The 21,222-nt window shown below is 35.6% G+C and overlaps 1 protein-coding gene across 39 annotated transcripts in view; it reads left to right on the top strand.

Moving 5' to 3' along the window:
• The window catches only part of PAM (peptidylglycine alpha-amidating monooxygenase), a 260,955-nt gene that overhangs the window by 152,475 nt on the left and 87,258 nt on the right, over nt 1–21,222 (top strand). For all 39 annotated transcript variants that reach the window (XM_074328672.1, XM_074328669.1, XM_074328654.1 and 36 more), the window contains 3 exons: nt 5,272–5,359; nt 16,952–17,037; nt 18,402–18,485. In XM_074328672.1, the coding sequence (XP_074184773.1) occupies nt 5,272–5,359; nt 16,952–17,037; nt 18,402–18,485 (258 nt within the window). The remainder of the gene's footprint in view (nt 1–5,271; nt 5,360–16,951; nt 17,038–18,401; nt 18,486–21,222) is intronic.

Raw genomic sequence — 21,222 nt, 5'->3', positions numbered from 1 at the left:
AGTTGTTTAGTAACATGTAAAAATATCCACAGTGAACAAAATAAACTGTTTATTGTGCATAATGTGATTCCACTGGGAGGAAAAAAGAAAGTTATCATTAATTATCTCTAATAATATATACAGACAACAATTCTGGAGATCCACACTTGCATTTGTAAATCAGTTCTTTTTTTATTCAATAGGTTACTTATCTGTAGTTTTTCTCTAGTCTATAGTGTTTCTCTACTGCATATTTTTAGCCAAAAAGGTGTTCCTCCCATTTCCAGTAGTAATTTAGGGTTGGTTAAATGTACATGGTTATCTCCCTAATCATTCGTTCCTTTACTTGGCTGTGTGAGTTCTTTAAAGTCTTTCTACATCCTGGGTCTGGCAGATACATCAAAATTTGACATGCCGACCTGGATATCCGCTTGGAAAGGAAATATAGAGAAAAAGCCAAATGCTAAATGAAATTCTCTCCTAGGTCACAATCGTAGTGTATTTTTATGGCCCTGATAGTAGTCTGATGTTAGTTAAAAGAGGCCATAAATCCCCAACAACCTCATGCAGTTAGAACAAATTTTGCTTAGAACTCCAGAAAGTAGGCCTAGTTATCTTTTTCTCAATATGTTGCCCATACACATGCTTTCAGGTCTTTCATTTCAGGTGCCATTACCTTTGAGAAACCCTTCAAGCTATGCACTTTCAGTGCCATCATATTTCCTTTAATTAATATGCATGAGTCACTGTTTCTGGAATCTCAGTCCTTCGGAAGTATTTGGGTCGCAGGACTTACTTGCCTACAAATTTTTCCCTGATCTTACACATCAGGCAATCTGAACTCAATGTTAACATCCATTGAGACTGAAGTACCATTTCCACTTAAGCAGCTGTCATCTTGTTATTGAGTTAGAAGAGGCGGTGGCACTTTTAATCTAATCAGTTATAACATTCCCTTGCATGCTCACAAGGCTGTGTTTTTGCTTGTTTGTCACCATCCCAAGGCCGCCTGTGTTTATTCCGCCTGTCAGAATCACACACTTAAATGCAGTTGTTTTTATTATTATCCTCTAGCTGTCTTCTCCTTAGATCCTTTATTTCTTTGGTATATGGTGGGATAAATAGAACAAAGGGAGGATTTCTTTTAAGATGTGATTTTAAAATACTTTCCCGTATTCTGTTTTGTGTAGTGTTGAAATCTCCAACCTACTCATATGTACCTACTCAGTGGACCTCATTATTATTTACTGAGTGGTGGGGTCTTGTTTTGCACAGCCAGGCATAATAAGTGGGAATGCAGCAAACCCAGGAAATGAACCCACCACCCAGCCTTTTCCCAACTGACCCCTCCCCACTGCTGGTAGCAAACACTTCAATGAAATTGTCCAAGTCCTACTTTATTTTATGGCAATTACGGTTTGTTTTAGATTTACATTTTGATAGGATATTCTTTTTTGCTGGAGATATTTTTCATTTCAAGTTGCAATGAATTGTACTTTGAGCTGTAATAATGTAAATACTTCAATATACTCTTTCTTTAAGATATAAAAATGTTGGTTAGTAGCTTGTTTTCACTCTGTACCAATACTTAGCATTGAAATTAGATCTTGAGTTTCTGAAGGAATGTATGAGTCAGTGAGAGTAAGTTTTTCTAAGAGGGAACTCTGGAGAATTTTCTTTTACTACCACTTAAAGATATTGATTTGTTTTTGTGGGGGGAGGAAGAAACTTTGCTCTACCCTCAAGGTTCTTTGGGCTGGTCTAACAATCAAATAGATTGACAAGAGAAAATAACCAAATTTAATTACATACATATAAATGGGAACTCCACATCCACAAGAGTCCAAGCCCTCCATATTAATACATGAGAGATTCAGAAACAGAAAGGGAAATTAAGATATATAAGACATTCTGAGCTAGGAATGAGGTAATGAACCTTGGGGCTTCTCAAGGTCATTGCAGGGAGAGCACATGTTCAGTAATTATTAGTTTGCTCTGCCGTATAAATAAGTAAAAAGTCACTTCTGGTTTCAGCTCATCATGGGCCAGGCTCCTAATTTAAATTCTTCTAGATAGTTAAGGGGAGAGAGCAGAAGTTTCTCTTGAGCCCACAGGGTTTCAGTTATCTTTAGCTCAAAATAATCCACATACCACTGAGGCACATCTTGGCAGGTGGGGTGTGCCTGGATCTGAACCCCTACATTTCTTATTATAGAAACTAAAATTAAACACGTAGCTAGTATGAGTTCAGAGTGGAGCAAATAAGTGGCTCTTAAAGTAGTATGTCGGAAGGAGAAAAAAAGTCAGAAAATGGCTAGAGAAGTTATACTCTGAATAATTTTTGCCCTTTACAAAAGACAATTAGAAGATCCTCTTGTATACGCAGGGACCCAGGCAATGCATTTAGCTTTCCTTTCACGTGAAAAGCCACAAAGGTTGTATGTTGTTGTCTTCAAGATTTATTCCTCTCTCAACAGGTCTCCTCTCTGTCCTTACCTGAGTCTTTTGCTTATTAAGATTTTATTTTGAAAATTTAATGATAACCCACTTTTTCTAAAATGTTGTGTGCCTTGTTTTATAGCAGTACACACAGTGCGTTAATACAAAAAAGACACTGTTGGGGTCCCCTGCACAGACCTTGATGGCTCAAGGCTTGATCTAAAACTTGTCCTGAGCCTTTTCTGTGGTTCTTACTTTCACTTTTCATGCTTTTGTCCACCCTTTTGCCTCTACGGTTCAATTTTTGAATGATTCCCAAATATGTAATTTTCTGACCTCTTTCTTGAACAAGAATCACGTAATTCCAATATTATACTGGGTATTTCCACCTGAATTTTTAGTTAACACCTCAGACTCACGTTCTTTTGCATCCAACAGATTTTTTTTTAAGTTAAATTTATTAAGGTGACATTGGTTAATAACATATATAATTTCTGGGTGTACAGCATTGTAATTTGATACCTGTGTACTCTATTGCATATTCCCCACTCGAAGTCTAGTCTCCTTCTGTTACCGCTGTTTGACCCTCTTTACCCCCTTTGACTGATCTCTACCCGCTTCCCCTCTGGTAGCCACCATTTTATTGTCTGTATCTATGAGTTTGTTTTGGTAGTTTGCTACTTTTTGTTTTATATTCCATATGTAAGTGAAATCATGCAGTTTTTGTTCTTTTCTATCTGACTTATTTCACTTAGTATAATGCTTTCAAGCTCTATGGATATTGTCACAATGGCAATATTTCATCATTTTTATGGCTGAGTAGTATCATTGTATGTGGTGTGTGTGTGTGTGTGTGTGTGTACCACATCTTTGTCCAGTCATCTGTCAATGGATGCTTAGATTGTTTCCATGTCTTGGCTATTGTAAATAATGCTGCAGCTCACATAGGGATACATATATCTTTATGAATTTAATTCTTGATAAAATGCACTTGGCCATGTTGGTTCAATACAAGTATTCCCAGAATGATTCAATTTTAGGAAATCTACTAATATAATTCACCATTAATAGAATCTGCAAGAGATGGGAACCATATAATCATCTACATATGAGGTTTTGCAAAAGCAGCAGAGGCAGCCTCTTATTTGACAAACCTCTCATGGATTGGCAGAGAGATACGAATATTAAAAAAAAAAAAAAAAAGATGGAGAGGTGGGTACAGTGAGACCAAAATGTTATAGATGTCCACAGAGTGATATAAGCCACTTGACAAAAATGAATATGAGATAACAAATTGTATCGCATACCAAACTAAATTTTAAGTGAATAAAAGAAATAAAGGCCAGATACTCCCATCTGAGGGCTTTTTCGGTTTTCCAACTGCCATGACTGATCCCCTGAGAGGATTCTGGAAGGGAGGAAGGAAATCCTGCACTCAACTTGAGAGTGAGTCTACGGAGACAGAATCCTTCTTCTTCCTTCTCTTTCTCTTGCTAACAACTAAAGCTTGGTAACAATATTATTTTCTATGACTTGTGAACTGTTGTAACTTCCAATTGATTTTTTCCTTCCAAGTAGCTTCTTCAATCTCCTAGGCTTACCGTGTTCTTTTCTAATAGAATACAAAGCCCCAGGTTACATCAAGTCCATTTTCTATCCATTCTCTGTTAGTTTTTTAAATAGTGGTATGAAAATCTCAAGATGTGAGTTTTAGGCTCTAAATTCTTATTTTTCAGTGCAGTAAGTGAAAGGCTTTATATTTTCCCTGAAAGTTGAGACAAGATATCTCATAGTAGGTGCCCTGTGTTTTGTGATCACCACACTTTGCAGGTCATGGTGCTGTAGTTTGATGTAGAACAATTTTATAAAAACTCATGTCTCAGATACATATTTTAGCAATAAATGGTGCTTTATTAATTTTATCAAACAAACAAAATGAGCTAAAAGACGCATTTTACATACATTTGAGACTTAAGGTCGTTTTAGGCTACTCAGCGTTTTTAATGTGTAAAGTTGACTTGTAAACTGGCCCTTTGGATAGCATGTTGAATGCAGATGAAAGGGGATGAACCAAACCCAAACCAGGAAAGGGACTTATGCTCACTATTAACCATAATGATAGTGTACTTATCTTTGATTTCTTTTCTTTGTTTTACCTCTGAACTGATTTTTGTTTATTTTAGTGTCTTTCCACCACTATTAATAGGAAAAAACGAGAAACGACATTGTGTAAGTTTCAGTATCCCTTTAATAAGTGCACAGGGCTCATGGAGGAAAGTAACATTTTTGTGTTTTTGTAAAGACACATATTCCACTTTTCTAGTAAATTTCTTTCTCTAGATCACATCCTACTGACTACTGTTATTTTAAGATGGTAGTAAATTTGTGTTGTGAATTCTTTTGCTCATGTTTTGACCACTCACTGTGGCTTCTGTTTCAGTGCCGTGTTGTACAGTGTTTTATGGTACTCAGCTCTCTACTGAAATCTGGAAGGAAATATATTGTGAATACATAGCCTGGTGCTTTCATGTTTATATCCACATAACGCTCTCATCACTTTAAAAGGGGGTCTTCCATTAAAAAGTATATGTGGGTATATGTGTGGTTTCAGCCTACTAGTTATTATTTTCTCTTTTTATTACATAATAGTTTACTATTCTACTAAATTAAATTATCAAATCATGCTCATCTTCAGGATTAAGACAGTTTATATAACCAGAGCATTCTATCCTAAGAGCATCAAAACATCTTTGTTATACAGCTATTCAAACTGTTGAATGTTGCAGTCTCTTGTGATATTTGTCACAGAATTAGAACTTGTATTCACATTCATATATTATTTTCTCTTATCAGTTGACTTCAAGCCTCGTGCCAGCATGGATACTGTCCATCATATGTTACTTTTTGGATGCAATATGCCTTCATCCACTGGAAGTTACTGGTAAGGGACAACGGGCTCATAGTACAAAGGGGTGTAGAAAATGTGTATTTTTATAAGTACGGAGTGTATCTGTACAAGTATTTTACAACTGATTAATCAATAGGCAGAATATTTCTTTTTTAGAAAAGGACATTGTTCTTTTGCATCAAACGGTTATCATGTTTTGATTATCATTGTTATTTAGTCTGCTTTGGCGCACATCCATCTGTCTTTGACACTGACTTAAAAAATATATGTCTGTTGTCATAGGTAGTGTGTTAAGGTGCACAGAGCTTGAAAAGAAAGACAAAACATTTGGACAATGGATACTCTGATGTTTATATTTTTAAGTTCATGATCCAACCCAAAGAGCACCATGGCTGTGTTCACTGCGTAGTCTTTCATCCCAGACACCACGCTAGGTGATCTGTATACACCATTTCATTTTGTCCTAACATCTCTGCAAAGCAGGTGTTACCATCCGTACTTTACAGACAAGGAGGAGAGCCTGAAGCTCAAATTCTGTAACCTACTCAAGGTGGCAACAGCTGGTTAGTGTCAGACCAGGACTGAACCCCAGGTTGTCTGGTTTCAAACCCAAAGTTATTTCCATTTCACCATACTGTGTCCCATTTATCAAGTAACTGTTGCAGTTTTAGAATGTATTTTAATCACTGGGGTGAGTCTTAATATCATGTCACGAACAATCAATAAACATCTATTAAATGCTTGTTATATACCAGAACGGCAGCAGATGCTGTGGGAGGTTCTAACATAGATACGTTTCTACCCCCAGAAGCTTACAGCATAATTGTGGCTTGAGATATTCCCTTTCATTTTGTTCTTTTGTGTTCATGAAAATCAGTGAACTTGAAAATAGCTGTGCTTTTTAAGCCTCATATTTTGCATGAAGAGCCAGAATTACTTAGAACAGAATGTCTAGTGCGTCTTTGCATTGAGAAGGGATCTGTTTTGTGGTCCTGTTTCTGCGTAATCACATAGATTGCTAGACCTTTCTCTCTGCATCCTAATATTTATTAGGCTGATGCGAGGCATGCAACAACTGCTTTCTAGTCATTTTTATAATAAACAATTGTAATATGTATTTGGAACTGTTAAAAGCACAGAGAAATTATTGGAAATCTCCATGGACCAAGTATCATCAAAGCGTTTGTTAATAGGCTTCAGCTATTTGATGAAAGGGGTACCATCACATAGGAACCCAACTCACATGACCAAGTTTATGTAAAAATGGAGTCAGCAAATCAGTTACTACCCTTTGATATCAACATTCCAGTTTTTGCTCTTCAGTAAATTTTTGTAAATAGAATGCTGAGATTAAAATATTATTCTCTGACAGCTTTTCTGAATCTGATTCAGCAAATCACATCTTTTGGTTTTTTTGTTTTAAAAATATTTCTTTTGAAATTAGCAAAATTTACCTTTGGGTTAAAATGAGCAAAAATAACTAGAAAGGATGTGAATTTTAAAAACCTGCTTTAGCTTCACCTTGGTTGAAGAGAATGAGTGAAAAAATAACAAATCACTTAAATTTTATGATTGTAATTAAGAAAAGTTATATAAAATGAATTAAACCTAGCTCAGTGTTCTCATGTTAAAGAAATATCAGCGCAAACACATTGTTTTGGCTCTTTAAAAATACTTATTGGGGCGACCGGATGGCTCAGTTGGTTAGAACGCGAGCTCTGAACAGCAGGGTTGCTGGTTCTATTCCCACATGGGCCAGTGAGCTGCGCCCTCTACTATTAGATTGAAGACAATGAGCTGCTGCTGCGCTGCCAGAGGGGGCGGCCAGACGCCTCAGTTGGTTAGAGCATGAGCTCTCAACAACAAGGTTGCCACTGCACCCCCTGCAACTAAAGATAGAAAATGGCTACGGGACTTGGACCTGAGCTGTGCCCTCCACAACGATTTAGAGCTGATGGGCCCTGGAGAAACACACTGTCTCCCAATATTCCCCAATTAAGTTTATTTAAAAAAATTATTAATATTCTTTAGTATACTATTTTGATATTAAGTCTGTAAAGTGTTTCGTTTTATAGACTTCTATGTTGGGGAAAGGATTTCTCTGTTGGGGAAACAGAATTCAAAGAAAAATGTAAATGAAAGTAAAATCAGCAATTTTGAGTAAAATAATTGCTACACATATTATTTTGCTAAAATTATTACTTAAAAGGCAACATAATAGAGTGAAAGAGTAGTGAACTAATTGGCTGGATTCCCTGGGTAGGTTATCTATCCCATATGGGCTGGCCTTGGTTTCTTCATTTTATCAAGGGACTTTCACTAGATCATTTGTAGAACTCTCCTGTGCTCTGAAATTCCATAGTTCTATAAATGTAAGTTGCATGCAAGTACTGAGTCAGATTGGAAAGGCATCATTATGAGGAGTTGGAGGTGTGTGCACTGGTTGAAGCACCACAAGCAGGTAGGCTACTGTATTTTGCCATTCAGTTGCATCGTTGAGTAATCAGAATTCTTGATGACATTATACCCGTGCCATTTTAAACAGATTTTTAAAATCTGCCTGGCAGCCCACATTCCTACTTAATCTACAGGTTTGTTATAATTGACTTTATAACCATAAAACAAGGACAGTAATTGATGCTGTTATTCATCTCCTTTTTTAAATAATGTTTTTTTGTTTTGTTTTGTTTTTCAGTTACAGTTGACATACAATATTCTGTTAATTTCAGTACCAAATAGTGATTGGACATTTATATAAATTATAAAGTGATCACTCTGTAAACCTAATGCCTATCTGACACCATACATAGTTATTAAAATATTATTGACTATATTCCCTATGCTATAGTTTTCATCCCCATGATTATTTTGTAACTACCAATTTGTACTTCTTAATGCCTTTCCCCTTGTTCACCTACCCCTTCCCATCTGGCAACTGTCAAAATGTTCTCTTTATGAGTTTCTTTTTTGTTTGTTCATTTATTTTTGGTGTTTAGATTCCACATATAAATGAAATCATATGGTATTTGTCTTTTTCTATCTGATTTATTTCACTTAGCATAATACCCTCAAGGTCCATCCATGTTGTTTCACAGGCAAGATTTCATTCTTTTTTAATGGATTAGTAATATTCCATTGTATATATGTACCACCTCTTCTTTATTCATTCATCTATTGATGGATACTTAGGTTGCTTCCGTCTCTTGGCTATTGTAAATAATGCTGCAATGAGCATATGGATGCATATGTCTTTTCAAATTAGTGTTTTGGGTTTCTTTGGATAAATACCCAGAAGTGGGACTACTGGGTCCTTCTTTGTCTCTTGTTATGGTCTTTGTTTTAAAGTCTATTTTGTCTGGTATAAGTATTGCTACCCCAACTTTTTTTTGTTTGTTTACATTTTCATGAGATATCTTTTTTCATTCCTTTACTTTCACTCTGTGTGTGTCTTTGGATTTGAAGTGAGTCTCTTTATAGGCAGCGTATGTAAGGGTCTTATTTTCTTATGATCAGCCACCCTGTCTTTTGATTGGAGCATTTAATCTATTTACAGTTAAAGCAATTGCTGATAGATTTGTAGCTATTGCCATTTTATTACTCATATTTTGATGGGTCTTTTTTTCTTCGATGCTTGAAGTAGTCCCTTTAACATTGTGTAATACTGGTTTCATGGTGATGAACTTGTTTAGCTTTTTATTGTCTGGGATATTCGTCTTCTTTTAACTAAGCCCAGAGTGTTCATCTAACTTTTAAAAGTAGAAAAAAAAACAAGAAAACAAAACTATATATGGCATATCTCCCATATTGAACAGATAATACATTATCTGTTCAATATGAAAACTGGGAGATATGCATTAAGTAAAACTGTTCATGTTACTCTGACTTCTGCAATCTAGCCTTACTTTTCATTTAAAAATGGAATAAACTTTTATTCCCTAATATTTAGCAAAATCCATGCGTCTTTAAAGAATTAGAGCTCACAGGATATTTCATGGGCTGAGCTTTTCTGTCACTTCACAAAACATCCTCTGCTCCCCACCCCCAGGGCCACATAGGCTCAGCTCTGGAGACAGCGGATGTCTCCCAGCTGCTTAGCCTCTTATCATCCCACCTAAATTATAATACTAATAACAAAAATCTATCAGTGTCAAAAGCCTTGCATTATTTTTCTAAAATGTTTAATTCATGGAATTCATAGCACTCATTGTACACATGCAAATGTATTCTTCATTTCTCTAAGATACAGACACTACTTAAATGAAGATTTCCAAACTTGCATATATATTTTTTTTAGTTATGATACCAATAATGGTTTTTGATGCTTAAGCATATCAAGAACTCATTTACACTCTCAGGGAAACCTTTATGGGAATACAAAGCTGTTTTAGCGAAAGAAGAAAAAACTAATAGGATATTTTAACACCAAAATGTTAAGCTCGGATTTCCTCTCTTTTTTTGTTCGTTAGCTAGGGTTTCCTCATTTTCATTTGAGTGTTCTAGTTTCACTCTCTGCAGGTTGGTACATAGGTCTGTGTTTCTAATAAACAAAACATTTTTCCTGTGACATTATGAAGTTAAAATTCCTCCCGTCTTCACGGGGCACTTTTAATATGAGGCAAAGAGCTCTTCGGATAGGGTTTCACTGTTGTGCTGCCCTCCGTTGCACTTTGTAATTGCTTCTTTCTCCTGTTCATTAAAATATATTTACAGTTACATTAAGTTTACATGAAAATACTAGGCACAGCATGAAGCAGTTTTCATTATGTAGTCATTTTAATTTTAGTTTTTTTCCTCTGCACATATTCCAGTCTTTTGTGTCTCATTCCAAATTAGCAGCTCACGCTGGTAATGTGTCTAGTTAATTATATACGTGTGCATTTAAATTGCATACATTGATGTGAACCTTTTAATATACTGTAGGGTGGTCCCTTTATAGTTAGAGTGTTCCGGGTGCTCCATTCTGAATTAATGTACCTCTGGAGGATGTGCATAAATAAGGACTAGCTGATGGAAAAGCGGCAGCTCCGATGGCCTATGTAAAGAAGGCAGCAGTACTTGTCAGATACAACCCTCATATCTTCTTTCCCAGGCTTTTAAAGGAAATTTAAACATCTAGGGACCAACGGAGAGTAATAGCACCAAGAGTGGTGCAAAAGCATAACAATAACATGATTTGTTGGACTGTATTTGTACTGACATACTTAATTCAAAGGGTAGTGTTTTAAGTTCCCCAGGTTTGTTGCCTGAATAGGAGCCCTAAGTGAGTAGGTAATCTTTTGAGCTTTTTAGGGTCTTAAAGGGAAATGAGGTGGTGAAAACTGAATCATTTAGATATAAATTTTTTATTACTGCTCTCCACTAAAAAATGGTAAATTTGAGGAACTCTTAGAAATTGAAATATTGCCTTTATCGATCCTATGAATATTTTCTCTACTTTTTTTGTTTACTCTAATCACTTTTTTAAAAATGTAATGAGGTGTTAGCTACGGAGAGTTTCAGGATTTGAAAATTATAATTTTGTTCATATAAATTTTTTGGCATTTGGGGTAATTCCGGAGCACTGTCTTTTTGTAATGTGAGATTGTATACGTTTGTGCATCTTTATTCTGCAGAGCACAGGACTTAGGGCTTAAAGCAATTTATGACTGTAAAAGACTGTGTTCACAATAGTCGGTGATTAAACTGAATGGGCTTCTTATGTGTCCTGCTGTGTAATTTGGCATGATCTTCTATGTAGAGCTAAAATTATGTGTGGCATTAGTAATTAATATTTGATTTGAAAACTATTTCTAAAGACGCTATGACCAACTACTCTTCACACATCAAAAATGGTTTCTACGGGTTGCTTGATCTTTTTTATTAAAGAAGAATCCCAACTGGTTGAATGAGGCTATTTCCAACTGTTCTAAGTTGGAATCATTCTCTAGCTAAAGCAGTAGTGCTTTACCATCCTCTGAAGCTTTAGCTTAAATCCCTTTCAACTGCTTCTATTTATTAACCACCTGCTGTGTCTTTTTAAATGCCACTATCTCCACAGGGTTACCGATGCTAATGAGGGGAAAGAGAAAATAGCTAAAACATATACATAAATACATAGAGATATACATAGCTATATATACATATCTTCATATCTCTCTGTATATACCTGTATATGAGACACCTGCTTGGTTCCTCATTTGAATGACGATTTTTTTTAGGATCATGTTACTAAAGCTTCGTTGCCTCCATCGTGGTGATAAGGATTCTTTGGTTGAGAATGGTATTTGCATATGCTGTCCTTATGCACCCTCCCCATATCTTTGCTACCCGTCATCTGTATACTGTGCAGCAAGATTCACAGTCTGTCTTCCGCAATCCCCTCTTTGTTTCTGCCTTAACAGACTTCTAAAATTAAACATACATATAACATCCTTGTCAGTATAAATAAAAATAACACAGTCTCCAAAATCTACTGTTTTGCTTGTTCTAAGCACTGTAAAATGTGTCTTTGAGTGCAGTAGCAAAGTTTAGGCATACATTTTTGCTAGGCTAAAAATTAAATTGTATTCATTTCCTTATTCTACTTTAATATTATAATAAATTCGTATTATATTGCATATCAGGATAGTATAAAGGATCTTCGTTAAAATACACTTGGCATCTCGTTCTAATTTCTAGTCACTAATGATCATGTTTCTTGGCTAATTTTTAGGTGCCTGGATTAGAGGCGTTGATAGGAGTTCCTTAGGAACCGATCAGTTCCTAGTAGATTAGTGTCAACTTTAGTAAAATAGAATGTCATGGTTGTAACCGTTTTGACAGTTTCAACAGAAACAAACATTACATAATTTTGAACCTTATTTTTTCCTCCTAAAACTAGTATTTATGTTGAACACAATAGCAATATTGTAGCAACCGTACTCTAACATTTAATGTACAGCCACAACTTTGAAATCAGAGTATCTTTGGTTCCCGTCTCAGCTCTACTACTTGATAGTTGTAATAAACATTATTCAGTTATGTAAAGTGTACTGGGCTGTTTCCCAATCTGTAAAATGGGGATATTAATCCCACCTAATGAGGCTATCATGAAGAGTGGGGGGATGTAAATAATGTGCTTTGCACAGTGCCTGGCACATGGGAGTACTTAATAAATGGTACCTATTATCCTTATTCATTTATTAATAAAACGCTAATCATCCATTTTGTGCCAAATACTTTGTTAGGCATTGAGAGTTTGGTGTGGACAAAACAGACACACCCTCTGCTTTTATGGACTTTTTGCCTCTCTAAACTCATGGAGGGGTGGGGTATGGACATCATGATACTGTTTTTCAGCCTGGTGCTTTTAATCACTTCTTGTTTCGTATTCCCATTCTGTATCCGGGTAGTTACTATATTAATGCATACCCATTGCATTAAAATTCACATTGGATTTGTCTGAATTGGGAAATATGTCCTATGGGTTTATAGAGTAGTTAATGAGATTTGAGTACCTGACTCACTGGACACAATTTTGAAAGGTAAGGACATGCCACATGTACCATTGATTTTATGTTGTGTTTGTTAAAGAAACTCTCTAACTTTGGATTCATTTTCTTGTGGTTCTCTTAGATACTTAATGCATTACAAATGGAATGGAACGCCATATTAGACGTAACTTGAGGGCCTGACAAACCTATTATTATTGTTTTTGTAATGTTTTTTAACCATAAGACGAAAGGAGTTATCGGTTCTGATCTTCCCTGAGTAACCTTGGACTTTAAATAGCCTTTAGCAGATACAACCAGAGGGTACTTTAACAGTCAGTCATGCTTTATTTGGATAATTCAAAATGACAGGCTAGCACTTTTCAGTTCTTGGCATAGTTTGAAAATATTCATGCCATCTGAATGGTTTCCCCATGGATTAGAGGTGAAAAGGTTCTACAGCAAAGGTTCAAGAATCCAGAATAGGTTTATTTTCAAATGTTAATTCTTATCATTTTTGCAATGAATCCTGAGAAACCGCAAGGGAGCTATGTGAATCTTCACAATTAATTGGCTTAATCTGGAGGAGCCTTTAAGAGAAGCTGCTATAAGAATAAGGAACCTGGTTGATGATGCCTGAAATTACAACACCATTGATCAAGGGTTACATTGCTTCTTAGCCTTAAGATTCTTCTAATTAACAAAGATAGTAAAAATCCTATTTTTATAGGTCCCTTTTTGGAAAGCCAAAGTATGCAATATCAGCTTTATCCTGTGGGTCATTTTATGAGGAGAAAATATGATGCTATTTTCATTTAAAATGGGAAATGGAAATCTGAAAATGAAAAGGGGCAGGAATTTTATCCCAGTGCTCTTCACCACTCTCTTGTGTTATCCGTTATAGGATCTGTTTCTCCTGGCCTCTTGTTTTTCCTCTTCACTTAGTCTTCTCACTCATTAAGTTTTAGGATTAGTTTCACTATCTCAGTTCTTTCCAGTGAGTCATTCTTGACTCAGTCTTGAGTTTAATACATTCTTTAAAAAATCATAAAACAGGATTGAAAAAAAAATCAAACCAAAGTTTCCTTTTGAAGCTCTTCTTTTAGCAGACCTGATAAGAGAATTAAATATAAAATCATTGTCTCTTTGCGGATAAGTCAGAAGAACTTATTTTATGTAGAATTTGATTGTAGAATTGCATACACAAATTGCATCTTAGTTCAGATATGAAAGTAATCATCAAAGCTCATCTTTATGTAATATCATTCTCTGCCTATAAATCAGTCTCACGAATTGAGACAGAAGGAAGTGTGACAGCCAGAGCTTTGAATCATGGCTTGACTGTGTGATCTTTGGCAGTTACTTAAACTCTCTGAGCTTATTTGGCTTTAAAGTATAAGCTACTTGCAGTGTTCTTGTGAGAGTGAATGTAAGTTGATTTGGGCAAAATACCAGGCAAGTAATAATTCAAATTTATTACTATTTATTATTTTAGTTAAACTTCTTAACTAAATTAAAAAATAATTGTTATATTTGACAGTACAATAGAACGTAGGCCAATTCAGTTATTTAAGTGTTTGTGTATGAAAAGTTAAAAACATACTTAGACGTTAACTTTACCAACCATTTCTTGAATATTTGCTGAAGGCCAGGCAGGGTTACCAGTGTTGAGAGTCCAGAGTGAAAGATATGACCCGACACCTCAAAGTGTGCCCAGCCTGGTTGAAGAGGAGATAAATAATCTGATAGTTAGGATGCGTGCTGTGGTTAAAGAATGAAAGTTGGATGGGATAGGAATCAGAAAAAGCTTCCCTGAGGAGGAAGACTCGAGCAGAATCTTGAAGGAGAAGGTGAGTAGGACAAGTTTGTTAGGCAGAGAGTTGGGGAAAGGCTTTTCCAGGCAAAGGGAACAGTATTGAAGAGAGAGATTAGAAACTGGCAGCAGCTTGGCATGACTAAAAAGGGTTTTTTTTCTGTAGATGTAACAATGTCCCGGATCATGAAAGGCCTTATGCTACCATGTTTGGATTTTTTTGTGATCCTGTTTTGGGGAAGTGTTTGAAAGATTTTGTGCCAGCAAGTAACATAATCAAATAGGTAGCTTAGAAAATTTTACTCAACCAGTTTTCTCTATTATATTTCATTCTGGTTCTTTCTGTTCATACACTGAATGGACTTCTGTATCAGAGGAAATAATTATCTTGTTTAACCTAAAACTGTCATCACATTGATGTTAGGCACTTGTATATTTATGATCTTTGTTGAAAGCTATGAAAATTGCCACCCAGATCTTTACATTTTCGTAGCTGACAGCAGTGAGATACGAAGTTCATCACATCTGACAATCTCATTTCTTAAACCATTATAACATGAGGCCACAATGGAAAATTTTGCTTTTGGCTACTCTCCAATACGCTAAGCCTTTTAACACACTTGGCACAAGGATGTTACAGACATTTTTCCAGCGCACAAGTATCACATGGTAATGATCCTTCATCATAAGCATATTATTGTTTTTGACAGTGAACAGTGAGAAACCACTATCTGGTGTGTTTTACATTGCACATTATCCAGTTTCTTTCTGCAGCCCGATTGGTAGAAGCAAGAATATTTGCTGAACATAACCTTAGTAGGACCTCCTGGCTCCTGGTTCCTCACCCCTTTATCAGACATATAACATTTGTCTGCACTTACTGCCTGTCCTCTTACCCCATTATTGTCTCTAAGCAGGAAACATGTTAGGAGTTCTTTCCTTTGAGTATGAAGGTACTTCTTACCAGTGATTTTCTTATTTGTGACCTGGCTGTTCTTCAAGTTGCTAGCCCCAGCTTCTAACGTGTATAGGAAGCCACCATGGTCTGCCCTCTCTTCCCTTCAAGGCCATGGGCAGTGCACATTTTTTCATATGTGTGCCACCTCCTGCTCAAGAAGCTATGTTTGTTGTTGTCCTTGACAGTCCTCAAACCTTTCAGATCTGCCTAAATTCCTGACTTTGACCTTGCTTGGTGCCAATTTCCCAAAACACAAATATATAAAAGCAACATAAAACTGTCACCTAATGGTGTTTTGAACAAATCCAATTCTATAACAGAACAAACTAAGAAGTATAGTGTAAATGGGGGGAAAAAAAGTATGGTTTGGAGTCACACAGCTTACCGTTTATGAGACTGGATATGCCATTGTAGGTACCAAGGTGTTAGTTACCGTACTGAGTGCCTTACGCACATCATCACCGTTGCCCTATCAGAGAGGCCTGTGCTGGTGATGTATGAAGATACAGGAAAGGCCTTCTAGGGCTTATAGACAAGCCCAAGATACACAGCTGTTCAGGGGAGGTTCTGGGATTCAACCTCAGATGTGTCTTTCTGCCTGTGTTTCTTTCACCATCCAACACTGCCTCTCCACGCTGAATCTTTAGATAACGGGAACATTTTGTTAAATAATGCATTACCCTGGAATAGTGCTTTGAGTTTTATAAAGTGCTTTCACTTATATCTCATTTGACTTACAGAATAACTCTGTGAGGTAAGCATAACTCTCTCTGTTTTATAAGACAGAAAACTGAGACTCTGTAAGATTAACTTGCATGACATGAAAGAACTTGTGACACAACCAGTATTCATAAACTAAAAAAAAAAAAAAGTCATATATATACATATTATATCAATCACTAAGAACCCGTTGAGTGGAATATGCTTGTATTGTTCACCCCCTGAGGGTAGGCACTGCATAGTTTGTTGCAGCAACAAAAGATTTATTGATAATACTGATCCCCAAGGAGGAAAGGTGTGACATTTCTTTTAGTTTACTTCTAAATATCCTCTGAATTACCTTTGGTTTGTGTGAACTCAATGTTTATTTTTGTACCTGATTACATAGTGTACATTCCACATATGAACATGTTGAATTAGAAATTATATGGCTACCGCACAGGATTGTTTTACATTGGGAAAGAAATAAACAATCAGAAATCTTTTATGTGTGTCTTTTTCACATTGAAAATATTCTTTGTGCCAATCTTCATTAGGATCTTAAGTTATTATGACTGCAATGATAATATATTGATGTATTTTACTTTGCTTTCAAATATTTTCCTGTATCCTCCCTGCCCATGGTGAATGATTTATGCATTTTACTACTTGAATCTTAATTCTTAGCTTCTTTTTTTTCCCTTCAGGTATTGTGATGAAGGAACCTGTATAGATAAAGCCAATATTCTATATGCCTGGGCAAGAAATGCTCCCCCTACCAGACTCCCCGAAGGTACATATTCAGCTGCTTAATTTTCTGATTCCAAAGTACTTTTTATTATATGTCCTTTCCAACAGTTGTTGACAGTGTTCCGTTTTGCAATTTCACACTAAAAATCCCTGTATCACCTGCTTTATATTGAAAAAAGTTTCATTTAGGTAGTTACTTTTTCTCTGCCTCTCTTTGTTCAGTAATTTGTGCACACAACAGTTTAGATAGAAAATAACCGAGTATACCTCAAGCCACTTTTGGCCTCCAGCACACTGCCTTTTGACAGCAGGAGCATTTCATGAGCCAAGAGAGCTAGGAATTAAATAAACTGCTGTTTCAGCAAATAGACTTTATTTTTTATAGTCTTGGAACCTGGGTATTTAATGTGATGCCAAACCTCAGTTGGCTTTCTGACTTCACTTCTAAACTGTTCATAGCTTCCAACGTATGAGTGAATTACCAGATTCTCTTTTAGTACCTGAATGTTTCTTAATACCAAAGGGAATGTGCAGTTCTGTTACAGAGTAGGTCTGCCATGGTTTGGGGATGACATCTTGTGAGCACGTGTTCCACTCTTGCCTCCCTAACTCATGCCAGCTCTAACTGATATCTAGTTTGCTTTTCTTCAAATGAGTCTCAGAATCCTTTCTATAGTTGACCAGGCAACCACCATCAAATAAGTTTGGAAACTAATAAGGGGGTCTGTCATAGATTTGTTGACATTCTAAAAATCCATTAGTAGAGCAGATAGAAAAAAATTTTTCTCCACCTGTAAATAGTTTCTCTGTAAATTTTTTTTTTTTTTTAGCTTACTAGCAAACTGTATTAATAATAAGACTATTAGGAACCCTTCAGAGTCCAAAAATGTATTGGCATATTGGACTTTGTAATCTAGTTTGTAACAGTTTCCTCAGTGACATTCTTGCAGATATCTGTTTTCATATGGAAAGAAAAGTAATTCTTCTGAGACTTCCTAAGAAATCTATTTCCTATTTTCAATCAGAAAATAAAAATGAATATAAATATACACAACACAAAGTAAAAGAATAGGTTTATGTATGTCTGTTAAATAATCAAGGACAGAATTTTGTTTTGCTTTGTTCTGTTACTTTCAAAATGAGTCAGTTGTCTTCTTAAACTGTACGTGATACTCTGGTTCTGAAGTGGGAACTATATATAGAATTCTATCAGAGCTTTGAGAAGGATTGATAGATTATATTAGAAATTTCCAGTGAATGTCTAGTTTATCTTCGTTTTCATATAACATAATTTCATGTGCAATATGCTATTTTATTTCCCTTTGGATTTCATAGAAACCTGAAGTTAGCTTCATTTTAGATTTCCATTTCTAAAATACTAATTTATCTTCTTTTGTAAATTGTTAGGTGTTGGATTCAGAGTTGGAGGAGAGACTGGAAGTAAATACTTTGTACTACAAGTACACTATGGGGATATTAGTGCTTTTAGAGGTAAGTTTTGAAATGTTGGAACTAAGCACACTTTTCAATACTATATTGTTTAAAATGTCTGTAAGTAACTATTATCCACATAATAAAATGAAGACTTGACCGCTCCCTCTGCCCACTAGGAAACAACTGCTTTTGTTTCCTTTAATTTGGGACTATTGAGGAAACAACTTTTATTCTGAAAGGTATATTCTCTTATGCATCCTACTGTGCTTTCTCTTAAGCTGAGTTTAGGGTTCTTTAGCTTTCCAGTGTATTATCTACTTGCTCCTGTTAGGGCATTCCTTCCAAACAGCATTGTCAGAAAGTATAGGGACTAGCATTTATTTACATTACTGTAAGCAGGCCCTTGGGAGAGTCGACAAGTTTCACAATACCAGGAAGATTCTCAAACACTCAGGCTCATGTCAGTGCTTTATCAATAAACCTTAGTTGCCCCTTGAACTCATCCATTGTCCACTGCACTGATGCAAAAACCACCCACTCCTTAGCTACCCACTGCTAAGCACTACTCTAGACACCTGTTGCTCTACCCCAGATGTCTATTCATTTAAGTGCTCCTTTTCTTATTATAGAATCATTAACATGAGGAAGGGGCCCTGTTCCCAAGGCAGCCAGGACTGGTGCTTGGTACTCCTTCTGCTGCACTTAGTCCCCCTCCAACTGCATTCCTTCCAGGTTCACATTCTTGTGTTCACAGGAATGTAAATATTAAGCAAACTTCTTGGTTTGCCAGCTTTTATACTATGTCTTGCTGACTTACGCGTAGTCCCCCACACTCTCTAATTTAACATTATATTTCTGTTAACTAAGCTAATTCATTTTCCTCTCCAGGCACATTAGCTTTCTATCCCACAACTAAGTCTAGAAGTATATGTCCATCTCTGCCTATGACATGTGCTCTGGGGCCTTTGAGGACAGTGCCTCATGTGGTGAGCGGTTCCATAGATTCTCAGCATTTAGAACTGGGACAATCAATGCATCTTCTTCTGGGAAAAGATGCTGGAAAAAATAATGTGATGTAATTGAACAATTATAATCAGTACTGCTGTCAAGTATCTTATTAAACAAGCTCCTATGGACCAGCCCATGAAAACAACGTCCAAATAAAACTGGTTTTTATATTAAAAAATATGCTTTGAGTTATATATAAATAGCTTTTCATTTTTGGAACAGAATCTAATCTTAAGTTGTTAACTGGCTGTAGTGCTAAGACAAGGTTTTCTTAAAAACAAAGGAATAAATAATGTTCGTGTTTGAGGAACAAAGAAAATTATCTGCTCTAAAAATTTACTGTTGGTATCAGTGGAACAGGCAGATTCTAAGACTGCTGACTTCCAAAGTATTGACAAGACTATAATTTTTCTAAAAAGGCAAGGAAGGCTTTCCCTGACCACAGCTAAGTAGTTGGCCATACCCATAGATACTCGCCGGAACCCACTCTATATCCCTGTATAGAACCCTAGACTTTACTTTTCAACTTAATTCCTCTTAGCTTTGTAGTACCTCCTAATGGATACTGCATTGATGCCCTAGGGAAGTGGATGATATATACTAGCTTTTAAAATATATTACTGTAATAATTTAAGTTAATTACTAATGAAGAATTTGTTTTGTAATTTGTTTAATCCCCGGAGAATTAAAAAGTATTGATAGTCAATATATAAATATATAGTTATTCTTTACTATTAGAGACTGATAAGAAACTTTTATAGTAATTTTTCATTTTTCACTTTTTTTAGCAGTATTTTTGTGAAAGAAGGTATTTATGAGGTTTGAGGTAGAACGATTATTGGTCCTGTAACTCATAGACCTTATTGTAATATAATGAAAATGTAAACACAAAATTTTGTTCATTAATTCATTCAGTAGTATTAGATATTATCTTGTGCCTTAAGTTACGCATGGCTTAGAATAGTAAATAAACATATGGGAAAATACCAAATCTCACTAAAACAATGAGAGAGCATTTTACTCTTATTAAAATTAGGGGCGAGTGGAAATTGAATTATAAAACCCAGGACTGCTAGGGTTTGGATGAATCTGGTACAGTTTGGGGAGCTTTACAAATTAGTACAATGTTTTGGAATGCAATTACCATTTTATATACATTTTATATAAACATTAAAATCTTGTTCTAGGCTTTTATCCTAAAAAAGAGAGATTTTCCCCCTTGTTTTAAAATGAGCTACCTAGCCACAGTTATTTATGTACCATTAACTATTAATATGAAAAACTGGCAAGTTAACAGATGATCCTTAATAGGGAACTAATTAAATGGTAGAAGAACCAAAATAACTAATCATAAAATTTTATATAGATTGCATAAAACTGTATGTATGCTTGTACGGCAAAAAAGGAGACAGTCAATAAGCCTAAAAGACAGGATTGTGTGATTTTTTTTCCCTTTAGAATGTCCAAAACATTATCTTTATATTTTTAAATCCCACAAGTAGAAGCACTATGTTAAATCCGTCAGTACCTGCCAGTTAGCGTGCTACATTCTCACACTTTCCTGACAAAGAAGAGTTAATGTAAATCTCTACATGCCTGATTTGTAGAGATTACATTTACTGTCAGCAATGACTTATACCTTAAAGTTTCTATATTGTGATCATACATTTACCTCCAGATGTATCTAGAAGTGGAAAATAATTATATCATCATCTCTTCTAATGATTAAAATACATTATATATGCATTATGTATACACACCCATATATAATCATACTAGTGTCAGT

The sequence above is a fragment of the Rhinolophus sinicus genome, linkage group LG03 (genome assembly GCF_036562045.2).
Source record: "Rhinolophus sinicus isolate RSC01 linkage group LG03, ASM3656204v1, whole genome shotgun sequence".
Taxonomy (NCBI): Eukaryota; Metazoa; Chordata; class Mammalia; order Chiroptera; family Rhinolophidae; genus Rhinolophus; species Rhinolophus sinicus.
The sequence above is the reverse complement of the archived record's forward strand: the minus strand, read 5'-3'. Positions and strand labels throughout refer to the sequence as shown.